The 14,190-nt window shown below is 33.0% G+C and overlaps 2 protein-coding genes across 7 annotated transcripts in view; one reads left to right on the forward strand and one right to left on the reverse strand.

Moving 5' to 3' along the window:
• Positions 1–80: 80 nt before the first annotated feature.
• LOC148661379 (leucine-rich repeat-containing protein 27-like) lies at positions 81–10,537 on the reverse strand. Of its 5 annotated transcripts, XM_088635031.1 has the most exons (13): positions 10,326–10,537; positions 9,604–9,909; positions 9,165–9,295; positions 8,668–8,726; positions 8,019–8,171; positions 6,293–6,524; positions 5,472–5,609; positions 4,881–4,988; positions 4,553–4,658; positions 3,121–3,282; positions 2,679–2,824; positions 634–760; positions 81–375 (listed from the first exon to the last, which is right to left on the reverse strand). In XM_088635031.1, exons 2-13 carry the CDS (start codon positions 9,802–9,804, stop codon positions 226–228), a joined length of 1,713 nt encoding a protein of 570 aa, XP_088491157.1. In that variant the 5' UTR covers positions 9,805–9,909; positions 10,326–10,537; the 3' UTR covers positions 81–225. The 5 variants fall into 5 exon arrangements, with proteins under 5 accessions (XP_088491157.1, XP_088491154.1, XP_088491153.1 ...); XM_088635028.1 differs by lacking the exon at positions 3,121–3,282 and having other exon boundaries at positions 10,337–10,537; XM_088635027.1 differs by lacking the exon at positions 3,121–3,282.
• Positions 10,538–10,651: 114 nt separating this feature from the next.
• Positions 10,652–14,190, forward strand: part of stk32c (serine/threonine kinase 32C) — an 83,925-nt gene continuing 80,386 nt past the window's right edge. Inside the window, exon 1 of one of the 2 annotated variants that reach the window (XM_088635033.1) lies at positions 10,652–10,793. Coding sequence is in view for 1 of the 2 variants with exons in the window: in XM_088635032.1 (XP_088491158.1) it covers positions 11,816–11,897 (82 nt within the window). In the remaining variant the exon portion in view is untranslated. Of the gene's footprint in view, positions 10,794–11,211; positions 11,898–14,190 lie in introns of those variants that run through there. The other variant, XM_088635032.1, reaches the window with a different exon arrangement.

Below are 14,190 nucleotides of genomic sequence, written 5' to 3' on the forward strand. Positions count from 1 at the left end.
CTGAACCCTACAACCACTGGAATTCAAAGTTAACTTCAAGATATTGTTCCTTTCAGTTTGTACAACACAAAGACATGTAGTTTGCAGGAAACATTTTATTAATGTTTTATTTGTGAAAACTTGTATTTCACACTGGAAAGATGATCATCATAGCATTTGTTTGTTGCCACAAGGTGCAGTACATGTTTCTTTCATATAACATAGGACTTCAGAATCTGTGGTACTTCAGAATTTTACATTAGAAAAGACATTCTGTGGAAATCCATTGTCTAAACTTCTTGGTGACTGCTCTCCAGTAAAGGCTGTAAACCTGTATTCCAGTGGAACATCTCTTTCTAATTTTCTTTGAACAAGTTCAGACTGTAGCTGTTTGGTCTATTGGAAGAAAAAAAAATACTGACACATACAGCATCTCGATTTACTGGTGAAATGTTTAGAACAAGTACATTATTTACAGATAAATATAATAATTGACAAATATTTTGTATTATTATCACATTTCTTGAAATTATGTTTTTTAAGTTTGTTCTGATAAAATACATGGTTCTGACAATTTAAAGATTTTCACTGCATATACCCATCTACTAATTAAATACAAAATATGAAAATGGTTTTGTTTTAAATTATACTTACAGCCTCCATCTCTTTTCTTGTTACATTTAATTCCTCTTGGGTTGTGCCTTTTGGTTTCCTTCTTCTTTCCTGCATCATTTGTATATGTGCTCTAATTCGATACTCTAACTCTCTATCTCGAGCAGCTCTGAATATATCAGTTAAAGAAAAAACAAGAATTTTTATAATAGATTTTCTTTCATAAAGCATACTCTATGATTTAAAGTCTCATTAGGAGACACAAGAACATACAGTAAGAAAGGTTAGAAACGAGAGAAGCTTGTTCAGTTGCTAGTATCTAATTGATTAGATGATCCCAGAGTATCTACTTAGACAACATGGTTGGGTAGCTTATACCAGATACTTCCATAAGACTTTGTGAGAACTTTTAACAATAAAGAAAAGTTGACCTAGCAAAGAAAATACAGGTGCACATCAAGCTTTTTTACCATTTCTAAAATAATACATAAATGCATGAAAAAGAATAGTTATTACTGTATATCAATAACAAATACATAAGAATGGGTGGAGCGGTGGCACTGTGGCTAAGGATCTGCACCTGTGGCTGGAAGGTTGCTGGTTCAAATCCCACAGCTGGCAGGGGAATCCTACTCTGTTGGGCCCCTGAGCAAGGCCCTTAACACCAACTGCTCCAGGGCTGCCGTATAAATGGCTGACCCTGTGCTCTGACCCCAAGTATTTCTCTCCCTGTGTGTCTCATGGAGAGCAAGCTGGGGTATGCAAAAAGACAAATTCCTAATGCAAGAAATTGTATGGCCAATGAAGCAATCTTATCTTAACAGGTTTATTCCATGCTGAAAAGAGAAGAAAGGAAACAACAGCCAAAACATTGTATTTCCTTTCTGCTCTTTTCACCATGGAATTTTCTGCTCTTTTCACCTTTGCAGCCTATGCATGCTGACGCAGCTACCCACCCGAACTGTTATTTTATTTAGAAAATAAATATTTTTCTAAATACATGATGATCATATTTATTCATACCCTGTTAAAAATACATTAAAAATAAATGTAATCCTCTGATGTTTAGTCATCTAATAGTTTCAAAAGCATCAGAAATTGTATAGAAGTGTTGGAAAGTTAAAGTAATTGCCAACCGTTGTTAAAGGTCACTGAACACAAAAGAAAAACACTCAGAACTGTATGAAGATCTAAAACATTATCAACATACAGTAGTTGTTATCCTACCATAAAGAGGACCTACAGTAAGATACAGTAGTTCTGGGAAAGGGGTTTAGGAAAATACCTCAATGGTAACAATTGTGAATCTTCAAAAACCTTTAGTAGCATCAGAATATAATGTCTCTGATAATATAATGACTTTGATAACTTTGTTCCATGGCAACATAAAATAAAAGGTTTTTGGAAAATCTCACTAGGAGTATTATTAGTACAGATGAAGCTCATGTTGAAAAAGAATGTCATCCTGTGATTAATTAAACTATCTGCTTTATAGTTTATTTGCATCTTCTAGTCCTGGAGTAAAAAAATATAATGAGGAACATAGTGATTAGAAAATTTACCATGATACTTTAGCCAAACGTCTGGTGCCTTCTTTCAACAAGTTTCAAATGTGGTTGCAAAAAATGTACAATATGATAACACCACAAAAACTGCATCAAACTCAATGACCAAAAGGTTAAGAGCTTAAAATCTGTGTTCTTGATTGGTTTTCATGATCTGTAGTAGAATGTTAATTATATAAACTGAAGTAAGCAAGAAAAAGCACAGGTCACACAACGTAGACAGGGTCTGAAAAGGTTCTGAGTAGTGATCCACCATAAATAGATTAAGAATCTATTAAAAACTACAGGAATTCACCAGGGATCACTAAAATATGAACACCATATATGCAGTGGGTTCTAAAAGACATTTTAAAAATTAATAAGAAAATAAGAATAACGGATTCATATAACAGATTTTTACTTTCCTGACATTCAATTACACTTGACCATTCATGTTAATCAGAAAAGAGACAGAATTTCTTTCCAGCTTTTGCATACGTTTAGTCCTATTCTCTATTTTAAGGATTAACACAAATAACTTACCTTTCCTCATCAAGTTCCTTTAAAGATTTCCCAGTCCTGTATTTCTCTAAGTTCTGCAGCCTGTGTATATTTTTATTTACTGATTCAAGGTTGTCAGCTACTTGACAGACATCTGAATCCGTTGCATATGGTGCACTTTTCACAACCTGTAAATAGGGAGTACTAAATATTGATCTTTTTTTGGATTTTCATTTTGAAATCTCAATACCCAGTCAAATAAATACATCACTAATCTACAGTATGTACCATTACACAAAGTTCAAGACAGCCCAAAATTAAAAGTTAATCACAAACATATATACAAATGTTTGTTCTACACATTTTTCATTAAGTATAGAAAGGCTTTAGCAGTTTTAGTATACTAGAAAGGAAAGATTAAAATGGTTTAAATCCAAGCCTGTAATTATAACCAAAAAAATGTTTATGTAAAATGAATTACTACCTCTGGAAGTGGCTCACTGATGATTTTTGGCTGCTGCTTCACAGATTCCACACACTGACTGCACTGGGGCCTTTCAGAAACACTAGTAAAGGGCACTGTCGATAAAGACTGTCTGAACCTCGGCTCAACCTCAACACAGCTGGAAGCTATCTTTTTAAAATTATTTTTAAGAGTAAAAGGGCAAAAGATATTCTGTTTAGTTAAATATATTATTTTGTGATTACTACAAGAATGCAACTATTTAGTTTCCAGTAGGATGTACCAACATGTATTATACTGAAATTCTAAACGAAATCTTAGAGTGAAGATGGAGTATTATGAGGAGGGCACATAGTTAGTGTGAATCTAAATAAATTACACTTTCATTCAATTTTCAAATTTAGATAATTGTGGGGACAACAACATACCTCTATTCAGTGTCACAAAAATCAATAAACAGTTTAATAAAAATTACAGTAAGAATACAAACTAGATATAACAAATATACAGCATTATCTATCTTACACTTATAGCACTTTATATTATAGTGTTAACACTTTAAATTTTAACACAAAATTTTGTGTGTGGTGTCCAATGAATGATTAAAATGATTTGGTCTGCCCTTTATAAAGCTTACCAAAACATTCTCCTTTTTGATCCATAATCCATCCCTCCAAACAAATTGTAATAATTCAACATGGATAATTTTTATTATTACTAATAACTCAATGGAGTATATGGACTGCAAACTAGGATTTTGTGGTACACTACTGGGTTACAGCACCCTCTGGTGTTTAGAAATCACATGATAAATCATGGCCTAACCCTAAACGTATAGTTTCAGCAATTCAAACACAGTTCTGCTATAACATGATAGGTATAAAACACAGAGAACACATGGAAAATCGTATTGTAGAAACCACTGGTTCAATGCGAATTAAGGCGTTAGGGGGTAGAGATTTAATATTCACGAGACATAATATGCATCAGTACTTACATCGCTAAGAAATAATCATTTTCATCTCTCTAAAATCGCTTGATAACTTCTTGCTTCTGTTTCAGAATAATAGCTGTCCTTTTCTTTTTACTTGAACTATACACTAGCAGAACGCTTCATACCACTTGCCACCCATGGTATATTATGTGTCTCATGGAGAGCAAGCTGGGGTATGTGAAAAGACAAATTCCTAATGCAAGAAATTGTATAGGGTAAATAAAGTGATGTTATGTTATTATCTTTGCGGATTCAAACAGATACAAAAGTAAATATTAATTTATAAATTTAAATAGGTAGCTGCGTCATCATGTGTAGGCGGGTGACACCTGAAGAAGGATCCACAGCTGAAACGTTGTGTTTCTTTTGTTTTCTTTTCTTCTTGGAATAAACCTTTACTTGTTCATATTTATAATTGGACATTATTTTTAATTTAATTAAATCAGCCTAAATATTTACCTCATCTCTTTTGATCTGTTTTTTTCTCTCTTGTTTGTGCTCCATAGCTTTCTTCTCTTGCATGATCTTTGCTTTTGCTCTCCACTCTTTCAGTACTTCTGCATCTCTAAAAGGGAGAGTTTCAAGTTCTGAGTTTTAGAATTTTATTTTTGAACCAAGCTGAAAATCATGCAGTCTAATTTTGAGGTTTAATGAATCAAACAGAGTATGTACAATCACTGAACATTTCAGTGTCACACAATTTAAAATCTTTAACAAAAGATGTTCTCATTTGGTTTTCAAAGTAACCTAATTTTACAGTAACATGTGGGTTTCATTTTTTACATACCCCTGATTACTGCTTTTGTTTGTGGAAACAACATACAGATCTCTCCGTTTCTGGCACTCCAGCAAATGCACTGTGTTATTTGTCAGAATACAGCCCTGCTTTCTGAAACTGTAAGAAGGTTAAAACAATTCTACCTAACCAATGATATGAACAAAATGAAGTACGTACTTTAAGAAATTTATGGGGATAAATTCATTGATCATTAGTAGTTCATGTAACAATTGTTGCACTGAAAAACTCAATAAATTCAGGTTAAGTGGCTGTATTTTTCATATTTGCAGAACTATTAAATTTGTCATTCTTATTTATCTTGATGACTCATTATATAGTGACCAATGTTTCTCTCATGAAGAATCCCAACTTCTGATAAAAAAGTGTTTGTCAGTGTTAATAATCTGCTGTGGTCATAATTACATACAGCTGGTTTTATAATTTATTTTTTATTAAATTGTTTGTACTCAAGGTGGTGTCTGAATTAACTATTTAACTTGATATTATCAACTCTTAATACACCCCTACTGTACATGGGACAATATACATATATATGACCAAGTAAATACATGCAATAATACATATTTTTAATTAACTCACTTCTTACGTTGTTCAAGTAAGGCTTGTCTTTCATTAAATTCCTTTAAAGCAGCTAATTTTCGTTCCTCAGGTTTCTTTGGAGAGTGCATTTCATATGGTGGGAGCTCTGGAAATGTACCTTGAAGTACATCGTTTCTTCTGAAATAATATTGAGTCAGAGTTTAGTGTATTTCCAATAAAAATATGTATTTCCGTACAGTAAGGAACATTTACAGATGTGTCCATTTCTGTATATATAAAATAAACAAAAGTAGTTGTAAATACTGACCAGATAATAAGGTTATATAAGGAAATATTTCAAATTTATTATGAAAAAATATACAAAAAGAATTCAAACTATGAAAGCTCTAATTTTCAAGAACATCAGCTCAGTGCTCCACCGATCAATCATTAGAAAATAAATTCTAAAGGAATGTGTTTTGATTACCTCATATAGTTAATGTAGCATGTCAAGCTCACAACTCATTGATAGCATCTTCCCTGCTTACTATCATCTCATTAAACTATGCTATTAATATGTTGCCTCATAACATTAAATACAAGTATCTTACATAAATATGGAATAACACCCTTCCATCTTAGAGTGGATATTAAGAACACTCAGTACAGTATACAGGATGTTGAAGTTCTACCACAATTATTATAACTTATAAGCTTACTGATCCACCAAAACAATTAACAATACCATGCAATATGAAAAGTGTAAAAGAGTAATTCAAAAATAAACCAGATATAACCAAAAATAGTATAAAAAAACAACAACAATTTATTGCGTATTCACAATATAGTCCACAATATTTAAGCACCAGAATTTTTTTTACCTTTTAATACATGGAATGACATGGATTCTGGCATCAAAATCAGCTTCTGTTGCCAGCTGATGGGGAAACTGATGCGAGAAGCCATCCCCAATATCAGCCTTTTCAATACGGATCATCTCCTGTTTTAACTTTTCAAACTTTTGGAATTCCTCTTGATTAGGCCAGTCTTCAGAAAAATCTGAACTTGATTTTACCAAGTCAGTCAACTTCAGCTTCTCAACTGGAGGCAACTCTATAAGTACATAAACATTAATTAGTTATATAAATACTTTGATGGGACATGTAATAGGTTTATTCCATGCTGAAAAGAGAAGAAAGAAAACACAACGTTTCAGCTGTGGAGCCTTCTTCAGGTGTGAGCACACACCTGGAGCTCACACCTGAAGAAGGCTCCATGGCCGAAACGTTGTGTTTTCTTTCTTCTCTTTTCACCATGGAATAAACCTATTACTTGTTCCTTTGCAGCCTACGCATGCTGACGCAGCTACCCACCTAAATACTTTGATACCTTATCATCAGTTTCTTATAAGTATGAGAAACAGAGTAACAACATTAATATGAATCAACTGATCCCAAAACCTTAAATACACAATATGTAGTTTAAAGCCTATCTACCTACAATTTTTCATTTCAACTATGAATTTTACTTTTTATATTTTGTATATATGCAAATATTTTAAATATTAAATAACTGTTTGGACTACTGGAGAGTTCTTAAATGTCAATAATACATAGGAGAAACCTTTTCAGGAATGTGCATCCTGTTCTCAAACTACTGTTTACACACATTCTACAATCTACCTTTATAATATACAGTATCTTTTTCATATTATAAAACACCTAAACCCCATAAAAAAACTAAAACATCCTAAACACCAAAATTCACTATTCTATTATGTTAATTAAACAAATCTAAATGACTATTGTAATTGAACCATAAATGTAAATCTTAACTACAACGTATCAATTTAACTCTCCATTTTTTTCCAGAGCTCGCTGAATGATTTTATAGGAAGGGGATTCTTGCCTATCATTTTTCCTTGTTTATAAGTTTTATTAATGCCACTGGCCCAAGTCTATAGTTTTTGTAACCCCAAATTCAGAAACAATATTAGGCTTTTCATGAAAAGAAATATTAATTAGATAGTGCACTTTAAAATAAAGTATTTGTATCTACACATACTCAAAATATTCATATAATGAAATAATCAGATTACAAAATACTTTAATGATCAAATAAAAATGGAGACAAATTTAAACTAAACCAAATGATATATACAGTATTGTGCATAAGCAAGTGAAGTATATTAATTACATTCTATTTTACTTTACTGCACTGTAGTTACATCTCTTTCCAAACAGTTGAAGGAACACTTATGCCCAAAACACCCTTAAACAAATTCTACATTTATGGCATTTATGGCATTTTTTCTGCTTAGGAGAGAATGACTTAGACAAGGCAGTGTCTCAAATCTTCTACATTTGTATGACTTAATAATAAAATTCTAACACTGAGATTACTATTTTAAGTATATACAAATATTTTAGTTTATAAGAAAGCAGACTGGGTTGTACTTAAGTCTCCATACCAACATACTGTAGGTCAATACTGAAGAAAAACCAGAACAAAACACTTTGCCTGTTATAAATAAATTTCTTTGTAAAAAAACATCTACAAATTGTGCACTACATAAATAAAGCACAACACACAAAATCGTAATCATACCTTGGAGAGAGCTTCTTACATTGACAGGTTTACCAGACACAGTACTCCTTAAGAATTTAAGAATACACTGCAGACCTTGGTGAACAATTTCTTGAGGAGGAAATTCAATTGGACAGTGCCTCAGGCTCAGTGCTCTGAGAGTTATCAGATTACCTGGAATCGTGTTTTACATTAGAGATTAATTAAAAGAATACAAGTACATTTCCATACAAAATTGGATATGGATTTAATGTTTATCCTTCTAACTGTATATATACAGAATATCTTTTGCAAGTTCTTTTGAATTCTTAAGTTAATCAGGTAAAACCAAACTTTTTTAGATATGCATTCGTCTTATTAAACAAATGTTACTGAAAAATTAACTTTGAGTAAAATACACAAACAAATCTTTCACAGAAAAATAATTTTATGTCAGCCCATTATTAAAGTAAACAAAAGAATAAATGCCATTGTAAATGTATAACTGAGAAACCAAGAAAGAATTATTCAGTTTTTTTTAACTACAACAAAAAAGAACAGTATATAGTGGTTCACTGCTTGCTTTGTAAACAATAAACTCAAAAAGCAGGATGTTTGAAAATTAGATTATCAATTAATCTAGAGACGGCAGAACATTCAAGTGATTATGAGATTAGATTCATGAACTCACCCAACTGTACTGGAAGTTCCTTAATTGGGTTGCCTTCCAATAATAATGTTTTAAGACCCCTAAAAATTATGGGTAAAAGAAAACATGACAAGACATATTAAATGAACTGATCTAAAAGTAAGAGAAATAAAGAAAAGAAAATGTAAACTCCAAAATCCTAATTTTGTGTAGTCTTTTTCAACTGTCGAATCTCTGTTTGTATTGATATTTAAAACAAAATGGAGACCAAAATGAAAATATGTCTAGTAATGCAAGATTTATTTAAACACCTTCCAGTGGATTACATTAAATTTGTAGAATGTCCATATTGTATTACTAATTCCAGTTTTGGCAGATTTGAACTGAATCTTCATGAACAACCACATAAAGAAAAGATTTAAACTAGCAAACAAATTAAAAACATTAAAATAATGCATATTTGATTTGGATAGTTCTTATATAATAACTAATTGTATAATAATTCCATACATATAGAATACAGCATACTGTTTACTTACCTGTGTTGCCCAATTTCTGGAGGGAGGCATGTAATTTTGTTGTTCCTCAGATCTAACCAGATGAGACTTGATAAACTGCTAAAAAAGTTGTCAGGAATCTTGCAGATTTCATTTCCTTCAAGATATAAATTCTGGAGGGGGGGTTAAGACATTATTCTCTCTTGTGTATATGGTATGACCGTGCATTAGTTATTAAATTTGTTGGGTAAATGTTGACAGCTCTGATCAATTCAAGGTATATGTGATCTACGTGATTTTTTTAAAGTTTTGGGTATCAGCATTGGCTAATATCCATTGATTTCTCTTATATCCATTGATTTCTTACGTTACAAAATAAATTAATAAACGTCTTCACTTAGCTCTACCAAAAAAGCCTACTGAAACGTGTAATCAATATTGCTTAAACATTTCTGTTCATAGCATTACTAAGAAAGCTTACTTGTATTTTTGACAGTCTTAAAATGTCATCTGTAATGTAATGAAGATTTTTTCTGCTTAAATCCAAAGTTCCCGCAGACAAATACTCGGTGTTCAGGATGGTCCTCACTTCAAGCGGAAGACACGCATTATTTTTTGTAGCATTGTCGCCGTTTTGGAGACTTAAAAGTACATCTTGGGTTTCCTCTTCAGATAGCGCCATGATGGGTCTCAGCTTGTTCAAATTGTCAGATACTGTATACACAGATACTGTCTCCCATTCCGTTTTTGTCACTTCATTAGACTTTTTGATTGTTTAAAACCAGCCCTACAGATACAGCAAGTAAATAGAATCAAACACTTAACTGCTGAAAGGGACAAGTGAAATCAGTTACAGTATACACAATAGTCCACGTTTTTTGTATAATATGTCATGTTCTTTCTAATCCCAGACAGTCATACTGCCGAAGCAGTATTCTGGCAGGCCCCGATCAAAACACGCCGTTTCAGTTCAATTACTGTACTGTACATCTGTCACACCTGTCACAGACTACAGCATTTACTAAAGCAATTTAGTTCTTTTTATCTTTAAAAATAATCTTGTCTTATTGACTAAATAGTATACAGTTACAGGGGATGCTGCTATTAATGCCGTACTACTACAGCTACCACTAAATACTATATCAACGTTAATAGCAATTCTCTAAGAGCCAGCATTCAAATTACATCGTAATGCAATCCCACCTTTTACTCACGGTATTTTATTGTTTTTGCAATCTGGAAAAATAATGTATATTGTATTGCTTTGAAACCATAAATGATGTTTCATAATTTATTTACACCTACAGCACAATAACATAACGAAAAACAGAAGTACAGACTTGTTTAATAAAATATAAATTATCAACACCCGCACACTTAACCACTTCCAACAACGCGCTGTACCCTATTTCCATGGTGACAAGACACGCAAGGGCAACATAAAACTACGGTGCCTCTTTTGGGTCAAATAGGACGCTACCTTAAAACAGCTTTGTCACGTAAAATTGTTATGTAGTATAGTGAGAGCAATATAATTCACTGTTGTGACATTTGGTCGATATCTTAAACATCAGCAGTAAAACCTGTGAATATTTAAGTTATCTCCATGTACTCAAATATTTGAAAGCTTTTCAAAGGGACTTGAGATTCCACAGTTCACATTTACTGTAGGTAAGGTGTGCAAAATTAAATAAATGTTGAGCCTTTAGCTTTTGGACAATTTGTCTAAACGCATGCTTAATTATGGAAAACATGACGACAATATCGAATTCCACATAAAATTGAAATGTAAAGGTTTATTACAACAGACAGTAGATACCAGGACATTAATTCTTATAATAGCCAAGTCTGACTTGTTAAGGTACAAATATGTTGAACACAAGGAATTCCAAAATGTATTTTTAATATGAGTTATTTTAACAGCATGCAAGACAACCATCAGTAAAATTTCACGTTTATAAAATTTGTCACAGAGTAAACCAACGGAAGGACTAAATGGGTTTTGTCGATAAAAAAAATGTGCTGCAATACCAATCTTTTGTTTAAAATCTCATGCACAAAAACAACACCTAACACAACACCTTATATACTTTATAATATATTTTTGTGAAACTAATAGCTGTGTTTTGTTGAAAATTTTGTTGGACGACAAAAATTAGTCAATAAATATATTTTTTTTAATTGTAGAAAAAAATTAGATATTTAATATAAATGGTCTTTAAAGTGTTAAAATGATTTTTCTAAGATCTGGCGCCACCTATCTCTAATTAACACCATTCAGTTAGGTAATACAGTACTTGCATAGAGATGGTATAACGCTACTGGTGTACACACTCGACGAGCGTCTGATGAGTGGGGCTTTTTTTTATTAAGATATCCTCACGCGACAAAAAAAAACTGATATTAGATTTTAAGTCTGTGAATATCCGTACATGTGAGCAGAAAGAAGGAACAATTTTAAAAGGCGTCTCTGCAGACAATCACCTTTGAATGTATACTGTATAGAGAAATTCCATTTTATTTTTATTGCAAAGCATCCAAAAGGTTTTCATTGACTACTGCTAAACAGAGTAGCCTAAATGGGGAAGAGACTTTAGTGACTGGGATGCAGCTAGATGTTATTTTTAAACGTGTACTGCACGGCTCTGTTAGTTCTTTACGAAGTAAGGAATGCTCTCTGAGCTCCTGCATAAATGTTTCACTGGGGCAAGTGGAAAAAAAGAATGGGAGCTAATAGTTCTTCCAAAAGGCCAGTCTTTGATGAAAAAGAAGATGGTAAGTACAATTTTACTTTATAGCACGTTTTGGTGTTCACCCGTTGAAGTCTGAAACCATTTAGTTGTTGATTCTGGGTCTATATAAAACGTTCACATTAGCGCGTGAAGTTCATCTGGTTTGCAAAGGTGGGATTTTCACTTGGTGAGAGCTGAATGCCTATTTCCTAGTTTGAAAGAAAAGTCTATCATACTTTAAACTCCGATTTCTTTCGGAGCTCTAGGATTTTTTGTTTCTCAACAACAGCAACAATGAAACACTTCAGTCTTTAAAAGTGTTAATTCTCGGAGATAAAACAAAAATGTTTCCAGACGATTTATATATAAACACTGTTCATTTTAAGGTTTAAAGTTCAGTTCTGCAGTCGATCACTGAAAACCATTTATGAACGGCAGTAGTGTTGTTTTATACTGTATGCAATTGTCCAGTGAATACAGAAATGATTGGTCAGAGGACAAAAACACAAAAGTAGCTAGTTTATTAGATAAATACAGTATCTAAATACGTTCTATAATTGTACTGTTCTGGGCAAAAAGTACGAAATAACATTGTATCCACTTTATGTTAAATGGTCAAAAAGCTGAGTTTCGTTGATTTATTATTGTTAATTTAATCAATTTTAAGGGAACAATACTATGCATCATTAAAAAAAATATATGGATTTGTCTATTAGTGAAAATAATTAGTAACTTGTCAATGTCAATGTCACCAACAAGCTTAGAACCTAAATCTAATTTCATTGAAGTGCTGCCTCTTACTGTAAAATCAGTACACCGATACAAAATGTAATAATTGAACAAAATTGATAGTATGTTGCTCATTTTGGGAGGCACCAGAGATTAAATGTTTATATTATATCAACAGAATACAGCGGAATGGAAGATGAAGCTTTAATATATAATATCTGGGGCTTTAAAAAAGCACGTTAATGGTTTAGTTATGACACAAATGCATTACAGAACAGAAGGCAGTACAGAAACCATTCAGACACATTGTGCTGATATCATCTGGTATATCTATTAGAATATGAATGCCAGTGTGCAGTTGTTAACACCTACTTGTTACTTTATGGAGCAAAAAAGATCATTGGCTTATGTAACTCTTCATATTATTGGTCAGTTTCTGTATTTTCAACCATGTTTTTTGCGGAGGTATTATGCGTTTGTGCTTCACAAATCAATACAGGCATTAAAACTGCAATAGTACTAGGTAGTGCAAACAAAGTGAATTCAGTTTTATTTTTCTTCCTTGCTCTTTCTCTGAATTCAGATATTGTTCTTTGTGAGGCTCCTTTTTTATGAGATTTGATTCTTGACTGTTAAGAAGAGAAACTGATTTAATTTTTACTTCAGAATGTGTACAAACAAGTATACTTATGCAAGCAGTATACTTTATGAAAATGTAATAATAATGTTTCTTTATTAGTCCTATACAATTTCTTGCATTAGGAATTCATCTTTTCACATACCCCAGCTTTTCCCCATGGAGACACAGACAGGGAGAAAAGCTTGGGGTCAGCACACAGGGTCTCCCATTGTACAGTGCCCCTGGAGCAGTTAGGGTTAAGGGCCAGCCACGGGATTTGAACCAGCAACCTTCCAGTCACAGGCACAGATCCTGAGCCACAGAGCCACTGCTCCGCCCTGTGAAAAATGGACATGGTTAAACTGTGAATGGCCCAGTGAAAAATGGACATGGTTAAACTATTACTAGATATTTTTGAATAAATTAGGTTTTCAAGTCTTATCCATTTCTGCGTGTTCCTCCTTTAACTTGTACATGGAAACAATGTAAGTTATTCTAAAATATCATATGGACTTGTATAGATTTGAGATATAACCTGAAGGCCTTCCAAACTAGGTCAGGCCAGCTAGGGATTACTACGTGGATCTATAAAAAAGATTTTCATAGATCTAATTCATTCATGGATGGTATTATAAGACAAATATCCATCCATCCATCCATTTGATCCAATACAGGGGTTGCGAGGGAGCCAGAGACTATCCTGGCAAGCCACTGATGCTACGGTAGACGTGTACACCCTGGACTGGATGCCTGTCATCTAAGGGCATACACAGATACACACAGGCACAGTAGAGCCAATTTTCCCAGAGGTCACTTAACCTACCATTATCTCTTTGGACTGTGAGAGAAAACTGGAACATCTGGCAAAATCCCACGCAGTCATGGGGAGCACATAGAACTCCACACAGATAGCACCCCAGGTCCAGAACTGAACCCAGGACCCCCACCACTGTGCTACTCTCAGGAAAAAAATAAGATTAATGTAAAT

Source organism: Lepisosteus platostomus, chromosome 6 (assembly GCF_059453375.1).
Source record: "Lepisosteus platostomus isolate fLepPlt1 chromosome 6, fLepPlt1.hap1, whole genome shotgun sequence".
NCBI classification, from domain to species: domain Eukaryota; kingdom Metazoa; phylum Chordata; class Actinopteri; order Semionotiformes; family Lepisosteidae; genus Lepisosteus; species Lepisosteus platostomus.

What these genes read in the sequence shown, in the direction of transcription:
- LOC148661379 (XM_088635031.1), bottom strand. Translation starts at nt 9,804, where the DNA reads ATGGCGCTATCTGAAGAGGAAACCCAAGATGTACTTTTAAGTCTCCAA. An exon ending in TCAGTGAGCCACTTCCAGAG is followed by an intron (nt 2,825 to 3,120) that starts GTAGTAATTCAT and finishes CCCTATTTACAG; the next exon opens with GTTGTGAAAAGTGCACCATA. An exon ending in AAGGAACTTGATGAGGAAAG is followed by an intron (nt 761 to 2,678) that starts GTAAGTTATTTG and finishes TGATATATTCAG; the next exon opens with AGCTGCTCGAGATAGAGAGT.